Source organism: Panthera leo, chromosome B4 (genome assembly GCF_018350215.1).
Source record: "Panthera leo isolate Ple1 chromosome B4, P.leo_Ple1_pat1.1, whole genome shotgun sequence".
NCBI classification, from domain to species: Eukaryota; Metazoa; Chordata; class Mammalia; order Carnivora; family Felidae; genus Panthera; species Panthera leo.
Window position 1 is genome coordinate 42,951,106 of NC_056685.1, and position 15,784 is coordinate 42,966,889.

General features: G+C 39.3%; 1 protein-coding gene across 1 annotated transcript in view; it reads right to left on the reverse strand.

Annotated features, from left to right (window-relative positions):
• The window catches only part of LOC122224216 (PZP alpha-2-macroglobulin like), a 47,022-nt gene extending 31,851 nt beyond the window's left edge, over positions 1-15,171 (reverse strand). The window contains exons 1-7 of the mRNA XM_042945761.1: positions 15,032-15,171; positions 9,585-9,768; positions 8,275-8,434; positions 8,044-8,096; positions 7,009-7,029; positions 6,582-6,750; positions 5,882-5,966 (exon numbers count right to left, since the gene is read on the reverse strand). Coding sequence (XP_042801695.1) covers positions 5,882-5,966; positions 6,582-6,750; positions 7,009-7,029; positions 8,044-8,096; positions 8,275-8,434; positions 9,585-9,768; positions 15,032-15,117 — 758 coding nt within the window. The 5' untranslated portion in view covers positions 15,118-15,171. The remainder of the gene's footprint in view (positions 1-5,881; positions 5,967-6,581; positions 6,751-7,008; positions 7,030-8,043; positions 8,097-8,274; positions 8,435-9,584; positions 9,769-15,031) is intronic.
• Between the last annotated feature and the right edge of the window lie 613 nt (positions 15,172-15,784).

The following is a 15,784-nucleotide window of genomic DNA, read 5'->3' on the forward strand; positions in this document are numbered from 1 at the left end:
TATCACTTCAAATAAAATCAGAGCAACTTATTCTGAAACCCCTTTCTAAGATACAGATATCAGCACTAGGATGCCATTAAGTTAGGAAGATCCTTGAGGCAAAGGTCCAGATCCTTTGATGCTTCCGGTATATAATATTTAGATGGGCATATTTTTGTACCCTGTATGCTCCCTCTTCTACTGATGATTTATAGGAAATGAGTTTTAATTCTCAAGGTTGAAATGAACTGTAAGAGCTATTTGTAAATGCAAAAGGTTAAAGAAGAAGGGAACCCTACAAGACAGAAAAAAATTTCAAAAATAGCATTAGTAAGTCCTTCACTATCAATAATTACTTTAAACGTACACAGATCAAATTATCCAATAAAAAAACATAGAGGGGATGAATGGATAAAAATACAAGATCCAACTATATGCTGTATACAAGAGACTCACTTTAGACTGAAGGACACATATAGGCTGAAAGTGAAGGGATAGAAAAAGATATTCCATAAAGATGGTAACCAAAAAAGATCAGGGGTGGTTATACTAACATCACAGAAAATAAACTTTAAGTCAAGAAATGCCACAAGAAACAAAGAAGAAGTTGTATAATGATACAAGGGTCAATTCACCAGGAAGATATAGCAATTATAAAAATATATGCATCCAGCACCAAAACATCTAACTATAAGAAGCAGACACTCGGGGCGCCTGGGTGGCTCGGTCGGTTAAGCGTCCGACTTCGGCTCAGGTCATGATCTCACGGTCCGTGAGTGCGAGCCCCACGTCGGGCTCTGGGCTGATGGCTCAGAGCCTGGAGCCTGCTTCCGATTCTGTGTCTCCCTCTCTCTCTGCCCCTCCCCCGTTCATGCTCTGTCTCTCTCTGTCTCAAGAATAAATAAACGTTAAAAAAAAAAATTAAAAAAAAGAAGCAGACACTGACAGAACAGAAAAGAGAAACAGACAATGATGCAACAATAGTAGGAGACTTCAATACCCCACTGTCAATAATAGATAGAATATCCAGACAGAAATTCAAGAAGAAACAGTGACACTGAACAATCTTAGACTACATGGACTTAAGAAACATATTTAGAATATTATACCCCAGTGTTGGCAAGGATGTGGAGAAAAAGGAATCCTTGTGCATTATTGGTGGGAATGTAAACTGGTACAGCTACCGTGGAAAACTATGGAAGATTTTCAAAAAATTACCATATGACCCAATAATTCCACTACTGGATATTTAACACCACAGCCCCAAACTTCTGGGATGTAGCAAAGGTGGTCATAAGAGGAAATTATATAGCAATGCAGGCCTTCCTAAGGAAGGAAGAAAGATCTCAGATACACAACCTAACCTTACACTTCAAAGAGATGGAAAAAGAACAACAAATAAAACCCCAAAGCAGCAGAAGACAGGAAATAATAAAGATTAGATCAGAAATCAATGATATCGAAGCCAAAAAAGCGGTAGAACAGATCAATGAAACCAGGAGCTGGTTCTTTGAAAGAATTAACAAAATTGATAAACCACTAGCCAGTGTGATCAAAAAGAAAAAGGAAAGGACCCAAATAAATAAAATTAAAAAAATAAATAAAAACTGGGGGCGCCTGGGTGGCTCAGTCAGTTAAGAGTCCGACTTTGGCTCAGGTCATGATCTCGCGGTTTGTGAGTTTGAGCCCCACGTCAGGCTCTGTGCTGACAGCTCGGAGCTTGGAGCCTGCTTCGGATTCTGTGTCTCACTCTCTCTTTGCCCCTTCCCTGCTCACACTCTGTGTGTCTCTGTCTCAAAAATAAATAAAACATTAAAAAAAATAAAAAGTAAATAAAAACTGGAACAGGAATAAATAGAAAATTTTAACAGACCCATAACCAGTAAAGAAATCAAATTGGTAATCAAAAATCTCCCAAAAAACAAGAGTCCAGGGCTGGATGGCTTTACAGGGGAATTCTACCAAACATTTAGAGAAGAGTTAGCTCCTATTCTGTATCTTTTTTTTAAATATGAAATTTATTGTCAAATTGGTTTCCATACAACACCCAATGCTCCTCACAACAGGTGCCCTCCTCAATGCCCATCACCCACCCTCCCCTCCCTCCAACCTCCCATCAACCTTCAGATTGTTCTCAGTTTTTAAGAGTCTCTTAGCACCTATTCTCTTGAAGCTGTTCCAAAAAATAGAAATGGAAGGAAAACTTCCAAACTCTTTCTATGAAGCCAGCGTTACCTTGACTCCAAAACCAGATAAAGACCCTACTAAAAAGGAGAACTATAGACAATTTCCCTGATGAACATGGATGCAAAAATCCTCAACAAGATAGTAGCCAACTGAATCCAACAGTACATTAAAAAAAACTATTCACCATAACCAAGTGGGATTTACACCCAGGATGCAGGGCTGGTTCAATATCCTCAAAACAATCAATGTGGTACATCATATCAATAAAAGAAAGGACAAGAACCACATGATCCTCTCAGTAGATGCAGAGAAAGCATTTGACAAAATACAGCATCTTTTCTTGATAAAAACCCTCAAGAAAATAGGGATAGAAGGATCATACCTCAAGATCATAAAGGCCATGTATGAAAGACCCACCACTAATATCATCCTCAATGGGGAAAAACTGAGAGTTTTCCCCCTCAGGTCAGGAACACGACAGGGATGTCCACTCTCACCACTGTTACTCAAGATAGTATTGGAATTCTTATCCTCAGCAGTTAGAAAACACAAAGGAATAAAGGCATCCAAATCAGCCAAGAGGAGGTCAAACTTCCAGTCTTCACAGACGACATGATACTTTATATGGAAAACCCAAACGATTCCACCAAAAAACTGCTAGAACTGATCCATGAATTCAGAAAAGTTGCAGGATATAAAATCAATGCACAGAAATCGGTTGCATTTCTATACACCAGTAATGAAGCAACAGAAAGAGAAATCAAGGAGTAGATTCCATTTATAATTGCACCAAAAACCATAAAGTACCTAGGAATAAACATAACCAAAGAGGTGAAAAATCTATACAATTAAAACTATAGAAAGCTTATGAAAGAAATTGGAGAAGACACACACACACACACACACACACACACACACACACACAAAAGGAAAAATATTCCACGCTCCTGGATTGGAAGAACAAACATTGTTAAAATGTTGATACTACCCAAAGCCATCCACATATTCAATGCAATCCCTATCAAAATAACACCAGCATTCTTCACAGAGTTAGAAAAAATAATCCTCAAATTTGTATGGAACCAGAAAAGGCCCCAAATAGCCAAAACAATCTTGAAAAAGAAAACTGAAGCTGGAAGCATCACACTCCCAGACTTCAAGACATATTACAAAGCTGTAATCATCAAGACAGAATGGTAACAGCACAAAAACAAACGTTCGGATCAATGGAACAGAATAGAGAACCCAGAAATGGACCCACAAACGTATGGCCAACTAATCTTTGACAAAGCTGGAAAGAATATCCAATGGAATAAAGACAGTCTCTTCAGCAAGTGGTGCTGGGAAAACAGGACAGCGACATGCAGAAGAATGACCTTGGACCACTTTCTTACACCATACACAAAAAGAAACTCAAAATGGATGAAAGACCTAAATGTAAGACAGGAAGACATCAAAATCCTCGAGGAGAAAGCAGGCAAAAGCCTCTTTGATCTTGGCTGCAGTAACTTCTTACTCAACACGTGTCTGGAGGCAAGGGAAACAAAAGCAAAAATGAACTATTGGGACTTCATCAAAATAAAAAGCATCTGCACAGAGAAGAAAACAATCAGCAAAACTAAAAGGCAGCTGACAGAATGGGAGAAGATATTTGCAAATGACATATCAGATATAGGGTTAATATAAAATCTATAAAGAATTTATCAAACTCAACACCCAAAAAACAAATAATCCAGTGAAGAAATGGGCAAAAGACATGAATAGACACTTCTCCAAAGAAGACTTCCAAATGGTGAACAGACACATGAAAAAATGCTCCACATCACTCATCATCAGGGAAATACAAATCAAAACCACAATGATTTACCACCTCACACCTGTCAGAATGGCTAACATTAACAATTCAGGCAACAACAGATGTTGGTGAGGATGTGGAGAAAGAGGATCTCTTTTGCACTGCTGGTGGGAATGCAAGCTGGTGCAGCCATTCTGGAAAACAATATGGAGTTTCCTCAAAAAGTTAAAAATAGAACTATTCTACAACCCAGCAATTGCACTACTAGGTATTTATCCAAGTGATACAGGTGTGCTGTTTTGAAGGGGCACATGCACCCCAATGTTTATAGCAGCTCTATCAACAATAGCCAAAGTCTGGAAAGAGCCCAAATGTCCAACGATGGATGAATGGATAAAGAAGATGTGGTGTATATATATATACAATGGAGTATTACTTGGCAATCAAAATGAATGAAATATTGCCATTTGCAACTACGTGGAGGGAACTGGAGGGTATTATGCTAAGTGAAGTCAGTCAGTCAGAGAAAGACAAAAATCATATGACTTCACTCATATGAAGACTTTAAGAGACAAACAGATTAACATAAGGGAAAGGAAACAAAAATAATATAAAAACAGGAGGGGGGGACAAAACATAAGAGACTCTTAAATATAGAGAACAAAAAGGGGTTGTGGGAGGAGGGATGTTCTAAATGGGTAAGGGGCATTAAGGAATCTACTCCTGAAATCATTGTTGCACCATATGCTAACTAACTTGGATGTAAATTAAATAATAAATGAATTAAAAGAAAAGAAAATACTCCAAGGATCCTCTTAAAATTGGTCAGAGGAGAAATTAAAATTAATTCAATGTCTCATTACGACATTGAGAAAAATCCAGCAAAAGGGACATTTCAGGCAAATCCAGCAAAAGGGATATTTACAGGCCAACTGGCCGCTCTCTCCAATAAGTTAACATCCTGGAGAGAAAAGGAGGTTCCAGACTTTTAAAACTTTAAGATATTTATAGATTCCCATGGCTTGCTAAAAAATATTAGGGAAAAAAACTGGAAGGGGGAGGAAAGAACAAATGGGACAAATTAAGCAAAAATTCATTATTGTGTAATGGTCCATGGGTAATCATGATGGGTACATGATTTTCATTTTACTATTCTGTTAACTTTTGCATTCAAAAAAATTTCCATTGTGGAGAGTTGGAAAAAAGGAGTACATATGAGTCATAGTAATCAAGAGTAATGAGTAAATCAGTTTTAGAAAGATTGAGGGAACTTGAGTATAAAATAAGAATTAGTATAAGAAAATTACTTTTAATTTTGTTAAGTATGATAATGACATCATGACTATGTAGGAAAATGTCAGTAATTTTTATTTTTATTATTTAAAAACTTTTTTTTAATGTTTATTTTTGAGAGAGAGAGAGACACAGACAGAGCGCAAGTGGGAAGGGGCATAGAGAGAGGGAGACACAGAATCCAAAGCAGACTCCAGGCTCTGAGCTGTCAGCACAGAGCCTGATGTGGGGCTCGAACCCACAAACCGTGAGATCATGACCTGAGCTGAAGTCAGACGCTCAACCAACTGAGCCACTCAGACGCCCCAGAAAATGTCAATAATTTTTAAAGGTACATAGTGCTGCATCAAGGGGACAATGTAATGATCTTTGTAATTTATCCTGAAATGTTAAAGCAAAAAAAAAAAATGATGTAGCAGATATAGAAAGGTGTTAGTTGTTAAATCATAATTATGGGTGTCCTCTATTCCTCTGCATATTTGAAAATTTTAATAATAAGCAGCTGAAATAAGTCATTGAAATGTTTTTTAATTCAGTTAAAAATTAATTTGTACTTAGGTACCTAGCTAAATAATGACTCAAATGGAGGCAAAATCTGAAATTTCAGGCAAAAGAAATTTAACTCACATCCCACATACTGTTATGTTCACTTTTTCATCCAGGATACTGATTATCTTTGGCACCTGAACTTTGACCTCAAACTTGGGAAGCACTGTTGGTAGAGATAATGGAAATAGGGAGGTTGGTAAATATTTAATGGAAATACAAATATTTTCATGTCTATAATTTTCCCCAAAATAATATCCTGAAGGCCTAGATGCATTTTTCTTTTTTTCCTTTTTTCAATATATGAAGTTTATTGTCAAATCGGTTTCCATACAACACCCAGTGCTCATCCCCAAAGGTGCCCTCCTCGATACCCATCCCCCACCCTCCCCTCCCTCCCACCCCCCATCAACCCTCAGTTTGTTCTCAGTTTTTAAGAGTCTCTTATAGATGCATTTTTCAATGTGCCAACTTTAAGATAATAAAGTTTAACAACTCATGCAAAATTTAACTGACTTCGTGGTGAGAGCAGATGTCAATGACACTAAACAAATGATGATGGTTCCACTGAAATAAGAATTTTGATACTTGGCAAAGCGCAACTTGCTACTGGAAATCAGACTCTCGTGAATTTCTGGTGCACAGAATTACGATGACTTTACAAACAGCTAAAGCTGATTCTAATCCAAGTTCAACATACCTACACGGAATTCAAAAAATCTAAATGAATGCTTGGTATGAAACAAAATGTTATGTCCTTTTCATCGTTCATAATCCATACCAAATTCCTCTACAGTGAAGGAGTGCTCTATCCTTTTGCCTGATTCCTTCTGTACCACCACCTTGTAAGAGCCCTGAATGGGCTCGGACGAGAGGGGAAAGGCCAGCTGTTGGAGGCCACTCTCCAACTTGACACCTTGCCATTGTCCAACACGGTTTCCTTGTGGGTCCTAGACAGAAACAGGGAGCATGGAGAATAATCATGTAGCTATGATAGCCCTTGAACAAAAGACTTTGGGGTTGGTAACTGGCATTGCCTTCAGAAGAGATAAACACAGAAGGAAGATAAAACAGAGTAAACCTGACATCTGGGAGCAGGGGATTTTAGATCTGACAGTTGTTTTTTTAATAGTAATTCATCTGTCAGGAGTATCAGCACTTCCATTCTTAAATGCACTGATTTCTTTATACAAGACTCTGATGCTTACCTCAAGGTATACCAGTGGAATCTATATGAAAAAAGGAAAGAAGAGATGTGATTAGAATTTCACCAAACACTATGATTTCAGACTTGTGATCAAATAGGGAAATGGGAAAATGGATTCTGTAGTAAGTTATAACAAAATTTAACCTGAAACATTAAAGAGCTAGAACTGTTCGGGAAACTAGTAAATAGTTCTAAGTGAAAAGCATAAATAACGTATTTCTACAACAATCATTGTGTTGCCATTTCCCGGAAAAATATTTTTGGTGAATAAGTTTTATTAATATTTATTAATTTACTCATATTTTTAATCAGTAATACTAGGTACTTACGACCTGTAAGTAAAGAATATGACTATATTGCTTACTTATATAAATTATATATTAATAGCGTGATATGTCATTATGATTTAGACCAAATAAGAATTTTGGTTAACAGTTAACCAAGGACATTTTTTCCTAATTTAAAAAATTGCATTTTTACAGCAGCTTTGTTTCTTTCCTTGTTGAAAGCTAGTTGGAGGAAGGATCACCCAATTAACAAAAGTGAAATCTTTACATGTGATATATATTGTATATTATATTATGTGTTAATATCTATGACAAATACATGTGTATATAGTATATATATGTATTTGTTACCATATTATAATATTATCTATTACGTATATATTCAGAAACAGTGAAACTCTGTGCTTTTAGTAATCATAAACTCCTTGAGAGTATGGATATGGATAATATCTCACTTTTTTACTCTTCATTATGTTTAATGTATTATGGTCACAGCAATAAATGTAGCTGACTACTGTTGAGCTGATTAATTACTGTTATAAGAGAGACAGCTTCCTCCATCGTTTACCCCTCTGTAATGCCTTCCATAAGACTCTAGATCTGTAGGGAGGCAGGATCCCAGTTTCCAAAAGGAATGTGTTTCATCTTCTTGCTTTTCCTGGACCTTCCTGCCCCTGCTTGGGTGAGTACTCCCATCCCCTCCTCCCATCCCCGCCACCAACCCAAACCGTAACTACTGAGATCCTTACCAGTTCATTTAAGGGGTGAAAGTTTTCATCCACAGAGACAATACGGAATTTTACTAAAAAAGAAAGAAATACTCTGATAAGACTCAGACATGATATGATAAGGCAGGTCATGTGAGTGATAGGGCAGGAGGCTAAGAGATGGGGATAATTAATGGTGCCTGGCTGGAAAACCAGCTTTGGGGTGGCCTCTCCTTCTCAGTAGTGCCCCAGTAGTAGAATTTCCCTTCATACCTGTCTGTCCTGGTTTATAGATGGGTTTGTCTGTCTGGACAAAGACCAGACTTTGAGCATTCTTTAGCAGCACTGTGTTCCTCTTCCTGAAGTCTTGTGTTGGTCCCTTTATCTGGACACTGAGAAATGCCATCTCTGACAAGGAGGAGCTCCTTGGGAGCTGAACAACAAAAAATACCACCGAGGAGTTGCACAGTCTTCTTTCTCTGAATCCTTCATCCATGACTATTTTCTACCTCTCTCTCAGCTTCACCAAGGGCTAGGTAAGTATAAATATTTTGCCAGACATGAATGAAGATAATAATATAAGATATAGGAGAGATATGTCAGTGAGAACAGCCGTCAGTGGAACCCAAATATCCAGAGAGCCAACCTGGAACTCTAGTTATTAAATCACACTCCTTTTAACAGAGCAAAATCTATGCAGAAAGAATGGAAAGAAGCATCTTTATAAAAATATGGGAGAATATGGGAGCTGAGTATCCCAAGCACAAACAGGGCAACCTCAAAGAGGTACTGGATGTTTGCTTTGAGTTTCTGGTACTATTAATACATTCAGAGGACAAAGACACCTAACATTTCGCCATAGGAGAAAAATTCTGCTACAAAATTCTGCTGTCCTACCATGAAATTTTTGTATAATCTCTTTCTAGGTATTGCTTGCTCTGACCTTAAAGAGATGGTTACATATCAAAATTAGAAACCCTCTTTGACTAAGTCAGGGCGCATGGGTGGTTCAGGCATCCGACTCATGATTTCGGCTCATGTCACGATCCCATGGTTCATGAGATCGAGCCCTGTGTCGGGCTCTGCGCTGACAGCATGAAGCCTGCTTGGGATTGGGGTTCTCTCTCTCTCTCTCTCTCTCTCTCTCTCTCAAAATAAATAAACAACCTTAATTTAAAAAAGAAAAGAAAAGAACATCTCTTTGACTAAGTCATGCTTTCTATGGCCAATAGAATTCTTTTTTAATTTAAATTGAACTTTGGCATGCAGAAAAATATTTCTCTCCTCTGTGGATGGAAATTCCATGCTTTGTTTCTTAGTAGCTAAAAACTCACTCTCTTTCGTAGGTTGTGAAGTCCCCACCAACATTTAAAAAAAATATTGTATTTTTTAAAGGCTCCACATCCAAACGTGGGCTCAAACTCGTGACCCCAAGATGAAGAGTCACATGGTCTACCAACTGAGCCAGCGAGGTGCCCCAGCTCACTAACATTCTTAAAGTTGTTCTTTGCAGATTCAACACCAGCTCCCGTCACCATGATTCGATATAACGTATCAAACAAGGACAGGCAAATAGTACTCACAGTGAAGGAGACGCAGTGGAATAAATCCTTCTCCACCACCAGGTCAGTGAAGAGGCTCTGGTTTCCCCTGAGGGACTCCAAGGAAGCACTTATAGTCACTGTCTCATTCAGGTAGCTCAGAAGGATGCAACCCTTCTCAGGAGTCTCTGTGTGGAGCAGGGAGGGGACCAGCACCATATACTGCCTGGGGAGAGAAGGCTGAGTCAGAGACAGAAATGGGGAATAATAAGCATTTTCTTTTTTCTTTTTTTTTAACGTTTATTTATTTTTGAGACAGAGAGAGACAGAGCATGAACAGGGGAGGGGCAGAGAGGGAGACACAGAATCTGAAACAGGCTCCAGGCTCTGAGCCATCAGCCCAGAGCCCGACGCGGGGCTCGAACTCACGGACCGTGAGATCATGACCTGAGCCGAAGTCGGACGCTTAACCGACCAAGCCACCCAGGCGCCCCTTAACAAGCATTTTCAACCATAAACGTGTTTTCCGTAACCATATGTACTTCTTGCTACGACTGATTCCATACCAAGTGTCAATGAACAAAGAACAGGATGATGGAAGGTTCATCGCTGCCAGGCATAAGAATTCTATTTTTCACTCCTGAGTAGTCCCTCACCCGCACAGCCTATATCAGCAGTTGGCTTCAAGGATGTTATAGTTTTATGTGCACTCTTTGTATTAAAGGACTTTAATATCTGAGTTCCTGAATATATACCCATAAAAGTACATATATATAACAAATTGCTGATGATTATTCACTTTATAAAAAGATTTACATTAAATTCTGTCTCTATAAACATCCCTTGTGCATGAACACCATGACTGAATACATTCATTTGGAAAAACCTCAGTGAAATCGTTTTCTTTGTAACAGCGGTACTGAAGACGTAATGTATTTGCTGTTTCTCTAAGGTTCTTCAGACATACCTTAGCCAAAATCGATGGTATTTTTGTCAACAAGTTTTAATTTTTGTTATTAATTTGCATGCACACACACGCACTCACAAGGACACATTGCACGTGATTAACATCCTCCTTCATCCTCACCCTCTTGAGGTAATCAATATTAATATATTGATATTAATACTTCTACGTTCATAAATATATCCTTGTGGTCAAACCTCTATGGGTCAATAAATTATCTTATTAAAAAACCAAGTTCACACAAAACGTATTACTTTACAGTCTTTTTTATGCTAATTATTGAATGTATTTAATTATTCAGAGGTATGGGCAACCTTTTGTGTGAGTTTACTTTCTTTATTTTTTTAGAGGGAGACAGTGCACGTGCGAGTGGGGGAGAGGACAGAGGGCCAGAGAGAGAATCGCAAGCAGAGCCCAAGCTCAGGGTGGAGCCTGACTCAGGGTTCGATCCCATTACCCTGGGATCATGACCAGAGCCGAAATCGAAATATGGATGCTCAAATGACTGAGTCACCTATGTGCCCCTTAAAGGTTGTGTTTTTAGGTAATCTCTACACCCAATATGGGGCTTGAATTTCCGTGATCAAGAATCACTTTCTCCATTGACTGAGCCAGCCCGGCACCCTTGTGAGTTTACATTCTTGACTTTACTGACACGTTTCCTTTATCTATTATATTCTTACAAACCCCCTCCCCCTCCGGATAGTTCCAGTCACAATTCTAGCCATTTTTCAGGAACCCTCCCAAGTGACACGTTTGACCAAAAAACTGTTCATGAAACATTCGACGCCATATAATCTCCCCATAGCCTGAACCCCTATGGGCTGAAATGTGTTTCCTAAGTGCCTGGTACCTGCAAGGAATTGTGTTAAGCAGTCTCTGTATTAAGCCTCCTAACAATCCTGTGTGGTACATGCATCATATTTTGTATGTTCATGATAAACGTTGAGACCCTCGCCAATTCCCAAATTTGAATACGCAACAGTAAGATACTGCCTGCTCTGCCTACTCACTAAACCAATAAATCATACACAAAATGTGACTTTGCAAAACTTTAGTGATTCAATAGCTGCAGATTTAAGTCCTTAATTTATTGGCGTCAATTTACAATTAAGAAAAAAAAAAAACCAGGGCTATTCTTTTCTTATATTGTTTTACTAGCCTTTCCCTTCTACCTCCAACATGGACTCTTACGCTTAAGAAACAGCAGGCAATTTGACACACGAAACACTATTTTATTACTTTTCAGAATTAATAGGTATGAGACTCACAGAAGAGAATAACAGAGACAGTTTAGTTGTGGAATCTGGTAGTCAGATTTGGTTCTCTCATTCTCCAAGGGGTCTCTTCCAACGCATTCATCAAGCTGTATGTGTTTTAAGTTTTTCCTTGGCCAAACTATATGCCATGGATCTTTAGATCTGCTCTTCAATAATTAAAATCTCATACACAGATTCAATACAATCCTTATCAAAACCCCAATGACATTTGTGCAGAAATAGAAAAATCTGCACATATTCTCTCTTTTAATAAACTTCAAAGGCAAATCACTCCAAATTACCAACAAACACTTATAATTAAACTATGAAGTAATATATTGAACATTGCACATTGGGAGCTACGATTCAGACACACAGAGGATCCAACATTTAAAACAGAATGACTTTGGCTCAGGTCATGATCTCACAGTTCCCAAGTTCGAGCCCCACGTCAAGCTCTGTGCTGACAACTCAGAGCCTGGACCCTGCTTCAGATTCTGTCTCCCTCTCTCTTTGCCTCTTCCCACTCACACCTTGTCTGTCTGTCTGTTTCTGTCTCTCAAAAATCAAAATAAACATTAAAAAAAATAGATTGACATTGAGGGAAGGTTGGGGGGTGATGGGCTAAATAGGTGATGGGTGTTAAGGAGGTCACTTCTTGTGATGAGCATTGGTGTTGTATGTAAGTGATGAATCACTGAATTCCACGACTGAAACTATTTTACTGTATGCTAACTAACTGAAATGTAAACAAAAACTTAAAAAAATTCATTAAAGTCTCAGGTGTTTTTATTGGATAAGTGCTAAAGTTTTGTTCTAAAGTAAAGAAGCTCAGAGCAGTTAAATAACCTGTCCATAATCATTCAGATGGTACCTCTCATTGAATCCCTTTCTGGCATCTGGGTAGTTTTTGACCTGAATAATCTACTCTGAACTATATATATATGTGTGTGTGTGTGTGTGTGTGTATACGTATATATATATATATATGTGTATATATATATGTATATATATATATATATATATAATGTAAATCACATTTATCAAACATGTGATAACTTATAAAAATTATTGGTTTTTATCTCCTCGTCCACACTTTTTTCCTCCAGTTCTTTGATGTTCATAGGAAAGAAGGCATGAGTGTATAATAACTTATTCAATATACTGTTTTTGTTCTTATTAGTTATAAGCCTGTTTGATATCATAATTTAAAAAGTAATTCCATATACACCAGATATTTCAAACAACTATTTCATAAAGGCTCTTGAGCATTCATTTAATAGATATTGAAATTGGGACCCATCCAGGTTGAGTAATTTGCCCAAGATTTCCTCTGTAAGTGAGCAATTAAACCCTTAAAATATTACCTAATCATGAGTGTTGGCATTTTAAATATTTGCCTTTGTAGGAGTGACTGAATTTTGCAAATATTAAACAGAGGACTTTTAGTTTTCTCTTTTCGTCATGTTCTCCTGAAACCTCCATGACTCTGAAGCTCACTGCCCCAAGGCAAAGGAGAACAGTCACCCGGGCTTTTGGGTAATGTCTCTGATTTATCGCATCGAGGGCTAATAAAGTTGGGGCGACGCAGAATGTCTTCTACATAGACGATACCTCTTCTGTTTATGACAACTAGGCCATGAGGCTTATTGTTCTTTATCAAATGGTGGATGGGATGTAAAGCAACAGTTTTCAGTGGGCAGAGTCATCCTGCGTTGTGTTGGACTGAAAACACAGACCGCTTAACATTTCCGACCCCAATAAATGCCCCTTGCTTCATCCATCCAGCCTCCACGCAGAAATCTGAACAGCACCCCCCCCCCCCCCCCGCCATATTTCCAGATCCTCTCTGGGTGGAATGCAGTGGGAGGTGGTACCATATGGCTGGTGGTACCATCCATAGTTGGAGATGGGGTAGAGGAGTGATGGGAGAGAAACGTACGCTGACTGGTTACTGGGAGATTGTATGCTGAAGGGATTTGAAGAAGAAAGGAAAGTGAGTTGGCCAGCATTCTGACCTTTGATGCCTCTGCACGTTTAGGACTCTGGAGGCTGCCATGATCAATCTGGGATGTAGCTACGTCAGTCAGGAGGGGAGTGGGTAGGGGTCTGAACTTCAAACGGGAGAGGTGACTCTGCAATACAGGTTGTATTGGAACAGTCAAGGGATTGGAGGAAGGATGCTGTGACAAGTTCGGGGTTCTATAGCATAAAAAAAGAGCTGAGGGTGGATCAGAGTCGGCCAGAGAGGGCTTCTGGGACTTCTTGGTCAAGGAAGCAAGCTGAGACAAACCAGATGGCTGAAGACTCAAGTGATGAATGCTGGCAGGTAAGAAGAGGCTAGATTAGCAATGGCCGAGGAAGAATGAAAACTCTCAGGTTTCAGACTCTGAGTCTTTTTCTCCACCAGCAAGGAATGGAGATCACAACCTTCTAGATACTATGGGGAGGCCGTATCTAGTATCTAGATACTATTGGGGAGGAACTGGGGAGAGGTGGAAGAGAAGCTTTGCAGTTATTGGATTCCACCAACTTTACAACTGACTAGTTTTAAATGACTCCTTGCCCCTCTCCCTGACTGATTCGTCACCGGGGTCTCTTGCTGAGGACTCAGTAAGTTATTGGAAAAACAGAAGAAAAAGAAAAAGAAAAGGACCCATGCTCCCTCTGCATGTGTGACCTACAATATGAATTAAATGGCACCCCACTGTACATTTTAACTCTTTTTGTTGTTTTTTTTAATGTTTATTTTTGAGAGAGGGAGAGACAGAGTGTGAGTGGGGGGAGGGGCAGAGAGAGAGCTAGGCACAGAATCTGAAGCAGGCTCCAGGTTCTGAACTGTCAGCACAGAGGTCCATGCGGGGCTCGAACTCATGAGCCGTGAGATTGTGACCTGAGCTGAAGTCGGACGCTTAACTGACTGAGCCACCCAGGTGCCCCAACACTTTAACTGTGTTTATAGTCAACACTTTCCGTCCTAAAGAATGACTCTGGGAAGGTGGGATCTGAGGTTTCAGTGTCTGACCAAATCACCCCTTCTCGTGACTACTTACCCTATTTATGACTGTGATGATCCAATGAGAAAAATTAAAAGGGTCCGACAAATGAAAGGACAAAAATAATCAGTTATGAGTAATCTCTTATGACTGGAAGGTATCCTAAGAAATGGAAGGGTAGCATTTAATGGGAAGGTCAAAGCAAAGATATAAAGAAGAGACAGAGATAAAGAACGGACTCTTGAGGAGGGGACTCTAAGAGAGACTCACGGTTCTGCAGAGTCTGAAGCATTGGTAGAAAGCAGGACAAGGAGAAGTAGCGGGAAACGTGAACGAGGAGGTCTGCCTTTCTCCATAGTGAGGGACAAAGCGCAGGGACTGTATCATGCCCAACTCCCTGCCTTCAGCCTGGTCCCTTGAGACGTCTTAAATTTACCAGGCTTTCTGTGGCTGCTATTTGCAAACAAGCTCCACCCCAAGGCTTCCAAATAGCACTCAGAGTTGGGCAGAGCTTCCCTAAAAAAGGTCATTGCTCTCAGTGATTGCCTCATTACCCTCAAGGCTAACCTCTGACCGGCTCTGGGGCATTTCCAGAGGATGAAATTCATATTTAATTGTCATGAACTTTCTTTTTACTTTGACGGCAGAGCTCCTGGTGAGAGACTAGTTCTAAAGCATTCATCCATGTTATACATACAGTAAATCAGTTTATTTTGTTACAGCGCAGCACTTTTTGGTCATGGCCAACCAAATTTTATGTTGCCACTTGCCCGGTGATAGAATCAAGATCGTCTCCATCTCCCCGACACCACAAGTAATGCTTTGATAAGTATCTTTTTTATTTTTTTATTATGAAATTTATTGTTAAATTGGTTTCCATATAACACCCAGTGCTCATCCCAACAGGTGCCCTCCTCAATGCCCATCACCCGCTTTCCCCTCCCTCCCACCCCCCATCAACCCTCAGTTTATTCTCAGTTTTTAAGAGTCTCTCATGCTTTGGCTCCCTCCCTCTCTAACCTC